Source organism: Trachymyrmex septentrionalis, unplaced genomic scaffold (assembly GCF_001594115.1).
Source record: "Trachymyrmex septentrionalis isolate Tsep2-gDNA-1 unplaced genomic scaffold, Tsep1.0 scaffold101, whole genome shotgun sequence".
Classification (NCBI taxonomy): Eukaryota; Metazoa; Arthropoda; class Insecta; order Hymenoptera; family Formicidae; genus Trachymyrmex; species Trachymyrmex septentrionalis.
The window spans coordinates 741,485-755,272 of record NW_017304136.1 but is presented as its reverse complement, the minus strand read 5'-3'; the positions used below and the strand labels follow the sequence as shown (position 1 = coordinate 755,272).

The 13,788-nt window shown below is 30.2% G+C and overlaps 1 protein-coding gene across 1 annotated transcript in view; it reads left to right on the top strand.

The window, feature by feature from the left end:
- Positions 1-2,307: 2,307 nt before the first annotated feature.
- The window catches only part of LOC108754516, a gene marked incomplete at its 3' end in the record, with an annotated part of 18,090 nt that continues 6,609 nt past the window's right edge, over positions 2,308-13,788 (top strand). The window contains exons 1-5 of the mRNA XM_018496925.1: positions 2,308-2,705; positions 3,584-3,736; positions 3,981-4,071; positions 6,049-6,185; positions 6,462-6,690. Coding sequence (XP_018352427.1) covers positions 2,404-2,705; positions 3,584-3,736; positions 3,981-4,071; positions 6,049-6,185; positions 6,462-6,690 — 912 coding nt within the window. The remainder of the gene's footprint in view (positions 2,706-3,583; positions 3,737-3,980; positions 4,072-6,048; positions 6,186-6,461; positions 6,691-13,788) is intronic.

Sequence of the window (13,788 nt, the reverse complement as noted above, 5' to 3'; positions counted from 1 at the left end):
TTACAGTTTTTCTATAAAATTGATAGTATTTGAATAAAAAAATTATTGAAGACCAATTTTTGGCAATTTTTAGTAATTAATATCTTGATAACTATTGCGAAAATTGCAAAATGGTAGAGGACTTTTTGACTTAGTTTAATCTGCTCTACCCGCTCATGAAATATTTGACAATTATTTTAAGACACCATGTATATTTCTTTTAATATATTGTAGTTCAATTTTGAGCTTGTCTTTCTTATTACGACGTACCATTTTCTATTTCGAAAGATAAACTAAAAATTTCATTCGTGCACACACACACAATTGTAGTGTTTAAAATTCTTGTTAGAATATCTGTTAGATATTCTAACAAACTAGAGACGAACTTATACGACGAATAAGACAGGAAAACAGAACGCGTCTACATTATTATTATTATTATATATAGCCACCCCTCAACTTTCTATTATATCATGCAATAGGATAATGTTATAATACGTCACTTTGCGAAAGCGTCCAATAAATAATATTTCAGAAATAGAAAAGTGATGGTTTAGTATCAGACACGATCTGACATCACTAGATTGGTAAACTTTGACAGTAATAATTTCAGACATCCTATAATTTCATATTATTTAAGCCACGACTTACATGTTAAGGAATCAATAGCATATGTAGCGCGTGTCATTCTGTTGTAGTCTTTCAATGAGAAACTAAGACGAATAATCATGCTAGAAAATTTTCTGCGAGAGTATAACGTTAATCGGATATTTCTGTCGAGCATGGGTCTTTGGCCATTTCAAAATAGGTTCATCAGAAATTTTTTACGAACTTTCTTCTTTTTGATCGAAATAAGTTATTGTCCCTTCGAGGTAATCGTATGGATTGATATATTTTAGACAGATACAATTTGTTTTTTTTTTTTAGTTTTAAATCTTTTATGAGATTTAAATATAATATACATATATTACATCGTTAGTGAGCTTTATGTGTGTTCCTATCATGAAAAGTTTACAATGCAACATATTTAATGTAATAATTAATAATTCAACTAATTAAACACACCCAAATGTGCGTGTGTGCATGCGTGCGTGTGTGTGCGTGTGTATAACATTTTACATTTAATGAATCATGCACAATTCTATACTTATTTATTTAAACGTAACATATTTTACGGATGATAATCCAACGTGACACGCAGATATTATTATTGTACGATCATTTGGACAATCCACAAATGGTTTTTGATGCCAGTTATCAATTTATGATGTCGATTTCTTTCATTGGGAGGCAGATAAATGAGTTCTGGAACCACGACAAGGCAAGTTTTTATAACTGTAATGTGTTACATTTGTTTTCCCTTTTTACTTATGTTTATACTGCGGTAAAACTATTTCAGACTTAACATGTTAAACCGTTTCCATGTTTGTTGCAATCAGTTGCGACGGTTGTACAAAGCAATTGATCATCATTGGGATATATTTACGAATGATACGGATGTTCAAGTTATGAAAAATTATTCTACGCTATCACGAAAATTTACAAAATGTTATTCGGGTAAGTATTGGAAGACTAATATTGAATATATTGACTATATATTGAATATAGCCAGAGGCATATCTAAGGTATGGCAGGCATGAAACGTGCCCTGGGCGCCACTTGAAGTGGGGCGCCAAATCGTGCAAAATAGTTTTTATTAACTCAGTACGATTCAATGTATTTCCTCAAATACGGTATACATTATGAATCAAAATATCAATCTGACAATCGAATTTTATTTCTAAATTTTTGTTGAAAAATACCGTTTTATTCATTAAAATAAACTATCAAATATTTCATTAATATAATTTTTTTATTCATTAAAAGATAATTATAATTATACTTTACAAAATTTGAAATATTTTTAATTGTAATGTTTATTTCAAAATATTAATGTAGCATAAATTATAAACATGTAATCTTCATAACAATTTAATTGGTAAGAGCCAAGTTTATTTTTTGCAATGTGGAAGGTCAAGGTTTAATAATTATTTAAGTCAATTATTTTGTCTTAAATAAATCTCTTTTTGTGTAAATCTTTGTGTGCAAATTTTCTCGTAAAAATACATTTCCTTCCATCTTTTCATACTTCTTTTTTTCTTAGTAACGATAAACTTTTGCCTGAAAAAATTAACTTTGAACAGAGATCAATTCACAATGATGAAAAGAAAGAAAGGTGCAGTTAGTTTTTTAGTCGTAATGTAAGTTGTTATAATGTAAATGTAATGTAATGTAAATAAATAAAAGAGAAACATACTTGACTTTTTGAACTAATATTATGTAAAATTATCTAAAACATGAATTTCAAATATTTGAATAGGGGTGTAATTTGTTTGCCATAGGAACTATTTTCCGTAGATATGTCTCTGAATATAGCATCATACGATGTTAAAATATAACACAATTCTCTTTTGGAATATTGCAGTGCTAATGTTTAGCTTAATGTTGATACTTTTATTAATACCATTAACACCAATATTGCTAGACGCTGTGATGCCCCTTAACGAATCACGTCCGCGATTCTTTGCGATTGAAGTTGAGTTCAGAGTGAATAAAGATGATTACTTTTTACCAATTTTATGTTATACAACTGTAGCAGTTCTGGTAGGTGCAAACGTCGTGATGGGCGTTGATGCAATGCATATCGCATGCACCGCTCATGCGTGTAGTTTATTTGCCGCTGTCAGGTAGATCAATTAAATATTGTAATAATATTGTTATAAATATTTTATAAAATATTAATTTTAAATATATTTTCCGTACACACATTTTACGACATATATATGTCATTTATTAGCTACTAAAAAAAAACATATTTTATTTTAAATCAAAACAATAATACAATGGATAGATTCCCACGAATAAAATTTAAATCATCAAAACGTAAAAAGGCTAAAAAGCCAAGCTTGATGTTCCTGTTACACAATATTTACATGTTTATTGCGGAATAACAATTATAAATATATACAAATGTTTTGACCTTTATATATCAGGTCATCATTAGTATGATAAAATTATCGCTACCGATTTACATTTCAAAATTTTAATATAAAGAGAGAGATTATATTAAGACTCTTGTACCGAGATTATATTAAAACTCTTGTATTCAGACGCAAACAATTGTCATTAAAATGAATTTTCTATAGAAATCTTGTATTTTGTGAATAACAATGTGTATCGGTATAATATTAGTTTATTCTCTGCATTCGATATATCATATCTAATATTACATCGGCACTCATCATTATTCATTACAAAATACAAAGTTTCTGTAGAAAATTCATTCTAATGACAATTGTTTGCGTTCGGAGTATAAGAGTCTTAATATAATCTCGGTCTTTATATAAAAATTTTGAAATGTAAACCGGTAGCGATAATTTTATTACACTGATAATGACCTAATGTAAAAAGGTCGAAACGTATGTATTTATAATTGTTATTCCGCAATAAATATATGTATAAACAAAAAAATAAATGTATAGTGCGAATTAGAAGCTTGACTCCTTAGCCTTTTTACGTTTTGATATATACGTATTATTTAACTCTTGTGAGATATTATTTACAGCAAACGAATCGAGAATCTAATTTCGAAAGCGAATAACAATAAAGAAAGTAGCAAATGTAGATATCGTATGAATATGGAACTTGATCCATTACATGAAAAATTAATGTATAGAGAATATATAATATGTTTAAAGAAACATCAACTTGCTATAGAGTAGGCTTTTTATATTTTTCATTATCCTCCTCTAAATAAAATGTTTGTCTCTATCCTCTCTCTTTTTTGCATACACATACACACGCACGCACGCACGCACGCACGCACGCACGCATCCACCCACCCACTCACTCACTCTCTCTCTCTCTCTCTCTCTCTCTCTCTTGCTGTACTAATATAACACTGTTATATAATATAATATTATTGTTATATAAATTAATTTATATTAATTTCCCCAATCTAGGTTTGTTAATACATTGGAATCATCATATCAAGGACTTTCATTACTTCTATTAATCTTGCTTGTTGGAACTATAAGTTTGATTGCAACTCGAGTAAGCTTCAGAAACTATTTATATAAAATATCATACATAAATGTAACTGTACAAAATGACTAATAAATAGTCGAATTTTTCTTTTGGTAAATGTTGACAATAAGGGATCGAAAACTCCGATAACTTTGACCTTGACATATATTGTCGTGACTCTGAGTAACCTTCATAAGATTTCATCTTATGCTCGTTCTTCGCTAAAAATGTTATTTTCATCGAAGCGACGTCGATTCCATTATCATTTCTGACTGCGTTGACATATTACCATCAATTGGCCATCACGAGAACTCGAATTCCATTGAGTTCAACGCGACAGACATCGTATGCTGTCTCACCGGGATCGTCCCGTTTGACCATATTCCAATTGACCACGAATAGTAAATGGCCACGTTGCGATTGACTACGAGTTGCAATTTACCACGTCCCGATAATAAAATTGACCACGTTGCGATTGACCACGTCTCGATTGACCACGAGTTGCAAATGATCATGTTAAGTTAGGTGATAATTTTATACAGTTAATAATAATTATACAGTTTATATCTCAACACAACTACCTAAAAAATCAATAAAATTAGGCTTATTCGCATTTTTGCATGAAATGAAAGAACCTGGCAGAAAAAAGTGTCGCCTAAAAGTTACAGCCTAGATAGTAAAAGACCACTCTAAAAAGACTGTTCTCACATCTCACTGTCTTCATGGGTTAGAAATATTCCAAGCAGATACTGTCTACGCTGCAACTTCTAGACGGTTAATACCCAAGTAGGTAGGATACGTTTTTTTTTTTATTCGGGGCGGCTACGTCCTAGTACTAGTCTATACATCCCACTATCTACACAACAGATTTTCTAATCTCAACAACAGTATAATTATAGAAATTGTGCACCCCTTTGCAGAAGGAGAGGAAAAAGGAGTGAAAGTAGCTTTGCGTGAATATATAACTTATTTATGTTTTTTCATCATCTACTAATAGTTTCCCCGTTGTTCCGATCACTATTGCGTCTGATTGAATCTGTGAGCAATCGAATCGTGCACAATTGGATTCGTGTGAAATCGGGTCGGTGGACAATCGGGTCGATGCGCAATTAGGTCGGTGGGCAATCGGATCCATGTGCAATCAGGTCTGTGTGCAATCGGATTGGTGCGCAATCGGATCTGTGTACAATCGGGTCCGTGTCCTAATGCAACGCTGTATGTCCGATCGAGTCCGTATTCGATTGGGTCCGTGTCCGATTAGGAAAAACTGCCATGTTCGATCGATAATATGCGCAATCGAGCCTCACTCGCTGCGTTCGGGGAGCCTGCTATTAACACTATTTGTGTCATACTGTCCTGTCGCGTGTAATGGATGATGAAGATAGAATGATATAAATAGCACTAGCAGCTCTTCGAACACAGTTAATAGTATTATGTGAAGGTCAAGGTTATCGGAGCTGATTCCGTATTGTCAACATTTACCTTTCCTTTTTGTAATCTTCCAAATCGAGGTTATTTCACAAGTGATTTTTTGTTCAATTTCGTATATAGATGAGATAATTTATCCAGTCGATACAAATTGAAAGTAACATAATGTCAATGTTATAATATAATTTCGCACTCCACAATATAATTGTTATGTAACACTATGTATTATAATACATTCATATTGTAGACTACGAAATTATAACATTGATTGACGTTATGTTACTTTCTTTGTGTCGATTGGGCAGATTTTAATTTTGATAGTAATTAGATAAATAACTGATGAATAAAAATATAAAGGATATATACAAAAATTTTGAGCAAAAATTGAGAACAAAAAATTATGATTATATTTATGTTAAACTTTATTAATAATAATTCGTAATAAGTTATTACATATTGTTAAATTCCTCCGTTTTTTGCAAAATTTCTAATTTTATTAAACTTTTGTTATCGTGAATAAAAATATTATTATATAATATTTTGAATATTTATGTAACATTTTTTAATTTGTTATAGATCATTTATGTATTAGATCAAGCGGAAGAAGTAATAAAATTCACATTTATATTCACAGCATGTCTAATGACCTTACTGATTGTATGTTACTCCGGTCAGAGATTAATGGACGAGAGTCAAAGTATATTCCATCGATCGTAATAATTATTTTTTATCTTAATATATACTAGCGATTATAAAGCATTCTTTAAACAAAATTAATAATAATTTAATTATAAGCATATTCAATAGATTTAAAAGATTTTAATTCAACAATCTTCATTCTTTCACTTAAGATGAATATAATATAATTAAAATATATAATTAACACACGGAACATTAGTAATTTAATTAATATAATTTTTACAAATATTTAATAATTTTCTGTAGAAAATTCTAAAAATATAAAATCAGTTATTAACTTATGCTTACAGATGTGCTGCAGAATGGTACAAGTTCTCGCCTAGACTAAAATCTTTATTAATAATAACTCTTTACAGAAGTAATGTACCATGTGGATTGAAAGCAGGTAATATGGTTCCATTATCCATTGCGACTTTCGCAGCGGTAAGTAAAATGCGTAAAAATATAAAGCTATTTTTAACAATGCTGTGTGTGCATGCGTGTGTACATGCGAGCGTATGTACGTGTGCGTATGCATGTGTATAAGGAAAGGTGGAGGAATTACGCGAATCTAAAGGAAATTATTATGTGTGAGGTAGTTTTGAAATTAAAATCGATATAAGGGAATCCAAACTATAAATATGTATTCCTCTATTTCATATTGAACAATTTTTTATTTAATAATATTTGATAAAAAATAAAAAAAGCAAATACGAAAAAAAATTTCCCTCGTGTCGAGTAATTGTACGCATAGGTTGGGCCCAAAGCAATAATATAATCGTAGGAAATTAATGAATAAAATTAATGTTTCACGGAATGTTGATAAGGAAATGAGATCAAAATATATTTATTAATCCAATGTTAATACAAAATTAACCCTGATAACCTTATAGTCCTGTGTTATTGCTGCCATGTTGTCGAAAATAAAGCTCATTAGTTTTCAGCAGATTTAGAACAAGGTGTATAAGTCATTTGCCTGTGGTATGACATCACGTGAATTCAACATGTGTTGCTGTTAATTTGCCGTGTATTTGCTATCAACGATTTATCGCTGTGCATAAAGAACAATATGATGGCAAATTGCTAACAACACGTGTCTAATCATATATTTCAGCAAAAATGCAACATGGCGAAAACGATTAGGGTGTAAAATTGAAAATACTTTCCAACTTTCTTCATCATTATTTCTTGCATAATCCGATACAAAAATTTTTATATTTAAATGCATTTTTAAGAGTTTGAATTTTTGTGACTCATGGTAACAACGATGGACCCTGGTCTCCCCTATATAATTTTTGCACTTTTATCCTTTTAAATATTATAAAATAATAAGTAAATAAATCTTTCTTTCTAGCGAATTGTTCACCTTATTATCTTTAAGAATTACAATATTTAATTACGAAGTAAAGTATTGATAAGATGAACAATTCGACAGAAAGAAGAATTTATTTACTTATTATTTTATAATATTTAAGAGGAATAGGGGTGCAAAAAATATACATACATTCAATATTTTCGACATAAAAAAAATGTATACAGTTGAATATATTATTTAATTGCAAAACGATTATTAAGTTGAAACATATTGGAGATGGAAAAACACACACACACACACAAACACACACACAAAATATATATATATATATATGTGTATGTATATAATAATTTATGTCTCTTTTGTATTCCATTTAAGGTAATACGAATCGCCATGTCTTACTTTACTGCGTTTACATCATTCAAAGAGTGATTAATGAAGTTTCAATTACTTCCTCACCAATACATTCTAAATGTTTGATAAACTTTGATTATATATACAATGTCAATAAATTGTATTTCAATGATATATTTAGCTTTAATAATTCTTGAATTTAACTTTGATACAAAATTTATATTTCATTGAAATTATTCTACGTTCTGGAACATTCCAGCAAAATTATTGAAAATTTGCTGAAATTTCACTAAAAGTGAATTTTTTAGCTAATATATTGAAAAATTGTTGAAATTCTTACTGAAATTTTTCTAAAATCTTGCTGAAATTTTGCTGAAAAGTGTTCCAAAACGTGAAATAATTTCAACGAAATTTTTCCACCAGGGAATTTTATCTTTTTATTTACTTATAATTTTCTATATTACATTAAATTATGTTAAATTGTGAATTGATTTGATTTTATTGTACTTCATTATTTTCTCTTTTTAAACATATGTACTTAGCTCTACTCACAATCAGTTAAATTGTATAATATTCTAGCAAAGAAGTAGTTCTCAGTATAAGAAAACAGCACACGCGTACATTGCTATTACTGTTACCTTCAATCATCCTGTCATTCCAAGTATGATATGCTATAATATCTCTTTACTATACTTATGTTACTATGACATGTAAAACTAAAAAGATGTTTAACAGAATACTTTTAAAAATGAAGTGATAGTTTAATATCGACAAGTAGATATATTTCAATCATCGGAGAAACGAAATAAAGTAACAATTACTGACATTGCATGATATTATACTCTTATCCTGCAACTTGTTCAACAGTCAATACGATAGCATACGTTTATATCATTACGTTTTAGTATATCGGAGAGCGAGTATTAGTCATGCTAGCGAATTTTCTACGAGAGTATAACGTAAACCGAGTATTTTTATCGATCTCAGGTCTCTGGCTGTTTCAAAGTAAGAATGTAAGGAATTCATTAGGGACTGTCTGCTTCCTAATGGAAATAAGTTACTATCCGTTTGAGGTAATGCGTATCGGTCGATATATAATTGATTTAATAAAAACACATCCTACTGTCATTCATAACGATCTGTCTATCAAAATATTATTATTATTGTAAAACAGATGTATAGTAATATTGTTATGAACAATTTTTATTATTATAAGATATAATTTATAATATAGCAGGGTATAATATAGCATAAGGTACATAAATAATAGATAACAAATAACGGTTAAACAAGTAAAACGATTTTATACAATTGATCTTATAACTATACACTTGTAATGCATTTACGAATCATAATTAAACATATGCAGATACTACTACTGTATGATCATTGGGGTGATCCACAAATGGTTGTAGATGCCTGCTATCAATTTATTTTCACGACTGCTTTTGCCGCAAGGGTATTACATAATATTTGGAATCAAGACAGAGTAAATTCACAGATTTTTTAATATCTTTTTTTATTTTAATTGTATTGTCATTATTCCTTTTCGTTAGGAATCTTTTGTTAGAAAATTATTTTACATACAATATGTTTGTACAAATCGTATCCATTTATTATAAACAGTTGCGACAGTTGTGTATAGCCATTGATAAACACTGGGACATATTTACAAGTGATGCGGAAGTTCAAATCTTGAAACATTACGCTATGCTGTCACGAAGGTTTACAACAGTTTTCTCGAGTAAGTACGTTATATAGAGTAATTATGTCGTATAAACAAAATAAACTATAATTTTATGATCTAAAATGAATCGAAACTATAAGTATAGTGATATGACAATTGCTACGTTGTAAAGTTAAATTATGAAAAAATGGCGTTAAATAATATTTTTGTTATATAATAATAGATTTTTTAAAAAGAATAATAATGTTGTAAAATACTTTAGATATTAGTGTACACAAAGACATATTATTCTTTCGAAATGTTGCAGCGATATTGTTTTGCACAGTGTTAATATTTGTGGCAATACCATTAATGCCAGTATTGTTAGATACAGTACTACCTCTTAATGAATCACGTCCGCGAGTCTTTGCGGTCGAAGTCGAATTCAGAGTGAATAAAGATGATTACTTTTTAATAATGTTTTGTTACACTACCATTGTAGTTATAATAGGTTTGAACATTTCAATTGGTGTTGATACATTGCACATAGCCTGCACCGCTCATGCATGCAGTTTATTTGCCGCTGTCAGGTAGATCAATTAAATATGGTAAATAATATTATTATAAGTATTGTATAACCTTAAATTTGTATACATATTCCGTTCATACATTTTATGATGTATATGTTTCATTTTTCGTATACACACATTATACATATATTTTATTTAACTTTTGCGAGACATCATTTTTACAGTAAACAAATTGAGAATATAATTTCCAAAGCCTATAATAACAATAAAGTCAGCAAATGTGGATATCGTGTAAATATGGAACTTAATCCATTTAATGAGGAAATAATATACCGGGAATATATAATATGTTTAAAGAAATATCAGCTTGCTATAGAGTAAGCAAGTTTTATCGCTATATCGTAATTGTTTTTCTATAAATGAAATGTCTCCTTCTTTCTCCCTTCCTTGAGCCTCAATGGATTATTAACGTGACTTAGAAATTTTTAATCTAGATTTGTTAATATATTGGAATCATCATTTCAAGGACTTTCATTACTTTTATTACTATTAATGATTGGAAATATAAGTCTAATCGGAGTCCGAGTAAGTATTATAGAAATTATTTCTATAAAATATCCGAAGAGATATCCCGAAGACATATTTTAGAGGAGTTGTGGAATTACAAATAGATTTACTAATAACGGATTACAAATATGCAATCATACAAAACAATCAAACTTAATTGCTGTGATACAAGCTTAATCGCATTGGTCGAATAAACGCGTTCGTCTGTTGTTCGTTGGGCGAGTGTATTTTATTTGAAGAATTGAATCGTTTCGAATCTATATGAATTTTTCTTGTATTATTCTAATATAAATAAATCAAATAAACCTTCATTTCATCCAATATTAAATCGAGCGAGTTTCTCAAATCTTCGCGCTACTCAAGAATTTAATGAAACAACAAATTGACACTGCGGCAAATTCGAATCTACTTCAGTAGTGTTTTGAGATGTCAATGGAGCAATTTTTAACTTCCCTGGCTCAGACCAAACAACAGTTGGCTTAGGAATAACAGCTTATTCTTCGTCAGCTATCCGAATCGCAAAAATAAATTGAAATTCTACTATCCCAAAAGGAAGGTTCTGTTTCATGCTCCCAATCTCTACCAATCGCACTGCGGACCTGTCGGCGAAATTTTCTCTGTTCTAATTTATCAACGCGGCTGGGTAAATTCGTCCACGATCCTACAAGATGTAAAACATTTTCCTTATATTGTAGTATGAATGTCATGCTGGCATTTTTGAAAAAGGTTTGAAAGGTTTGTCCAACGAAGAGGGTAAGGAATTACTTCTCATTGCGCTCGGCGATGACGAGTATCAATGTTTGTTCGCACGTCTATCTCTTAAAAAAACCTGCTTAAGGGTTTGCCTTTCAATAATCTTGTCGCGCATTTGGCAATAGTAGATGATAGTATGAATATGTATGAACACATATTTTATTGTATATATAATTATATATGTTTGTAAATATTTATGTTTATACATATTAATACATTATTCATGCATGAACAATTTTTTATCAGGAAGCCATATCTCGATGCGATTTTTTTCGTGACCAGACGCTTCAGTTTGCTCTCCTTCTTTTTATTTCATAATGCTGCAATGGCTCACCTTGCTTCTTTCCACTGCTTCTATGCATTTAATAACGCGTGGTAGGGGAAGAATGGGAGTAGTTGCCGTAGTAGTTACTATGAAGCTACAGCTATCAGCAACTACCCTCATTCTTCTCTCACCACGTGATGACCTTCTATTACCAAGTGATAACGCAAGCCAGAATCTGGGTCCTATCTCCTCTTCTGTCAAAAGATACGCGACTTTTCACGCAAGGTAATATCTACTGTATAACTTAAGGCCATGGCACACAAAAAAACTGGAGCAATAAAACATAAGCAGTAAGAGAATTATTAACCAATCATAATAGAATCCATGACGTAAGCAGTAGCTAATCTAACTGTTGTTACCTTACTGCTTACATATTGTTGCTTTATGTTTTCTGTGTGCCATGGCCCTTAGTTAATAAACAGTGTATAATTTCGTTTCTGTTTGATCTCCTTAAATATATTAATTGTAAATAAATAGAGATAAATCATTTTGTTATTATCATTTCCTATCTTAGTTAACAATTACCAACGTGTAATTTCGTTTCCATCCGATCTCCTTTTGTTAAATGTTAAGTTATAAATAAATGAAGATCGACGTCGAATAACTTTGTCATTATCATTTCCTAGCTTAGTTAACAAATATCAGTGTATAATTTCATTTCCGTTCGATCTCTTCTTGTTAAATATTAATTATAAACAAATAGACCTAAATCGCTTTTTCATTATCATTTCCTAGTTTAGTTAACAATTACCAGTGTAAATTAAAGCCAAAGCGAATTAAATTTACATCGCGGGCGGAGCCAACTTAGGTAACTTTCCAAAAACCGAGAAGAAAATCCCACCAACCTGATTCCTCGATTTCCCAACTAGACATATCCTACCAAAGAACCATCTCCAAAAAAATTGCCTATATAAATCGCGACATCGTGAGATACAAACAGAAAATAAGAGAGCGGAGAGAACAAGAGAGCAAAGAATGAAGAAAAAGATCAAGAATAAAATTTCAAATTCGCCCTTACGTAGTTAGAGTCTGTGCGCGATCTTTACAATCGGGTAAACATCACTATCTTTTTGGTTCCTGACACCTGGTATAAATATTTCAACAGCAGAAAATTGTAGTCTTTTATTATTATCATTATTATTTTATTTTTCTCCGAAATTAAAATAACTCACTAAAGAGAGTAAATAATTCATTAGTTCAAATAATGTTTTATTAAATATTCAAATAATATTTTCAAAATCGACGGAATAAACATCTCCCTCTCTTCTCCTTTCCGTATTTAGTCGCTGTCGATTTTTTTTCATGACCTCTTCTCCCCTTTATTTGTCATGAACTGAATTAATTTCCGTATCGCCTCTCCGTTTGCACACACATTACAGATTTACTAAATTAAATCAATATATGAAAATATATTTATCTGGCAAAAAACATATATACTTGCTTCTTGTAACTAATTAATAATTTTGCGATTAATAATTTAAGTAACTAACCGCGTTTTATAAAGTACAACTTTTTGTTAAATAGCTCATTATAATTAGTGTATAGAAATAAATGTGTTAGATTACTTTTATAATATGTTACAATGATAATAGTTACAAATACAGATACAATTTTCTTAAAATATTGTAATACTAAATAATTTTTGTTTAATAATAAATTAGAATATTGTTAAAATATGACTTGCATCAATTTCTATTTATTTTAGAATCATAAGACCTCGTACTTACTCCTATCGCCTGTCAGAAATCGCACATGATCCGGTCCCGAGTTATAAGGATTAAATTTCCAAGATTTCTTGACTAAAAATTTTGATCGACGTTCGCATTACTCATCAGAAACAGGTGTTATCCCTTCAGGACGTTGACTCATATTCGAGAGCGCTAAAAAATGCATTCAATTCCATACACTTGCACGCGAGAGACAAAACGTCTGCTCTAATATTCTTCCATATTTCATCCATTTATTACTTTTTTCTTTAAACCAATCCACTTATATATTCGGAGTTTGGTAACACTTACTTTAATGCGTTTACATCATTCAAAGAGTGATTACTGAAGTTTTAATTACTTCTTCACCGATTTTAAATGTTTGATAAACTCTCTCTCTCTCTCTCTCTCTCTCTCTCTCT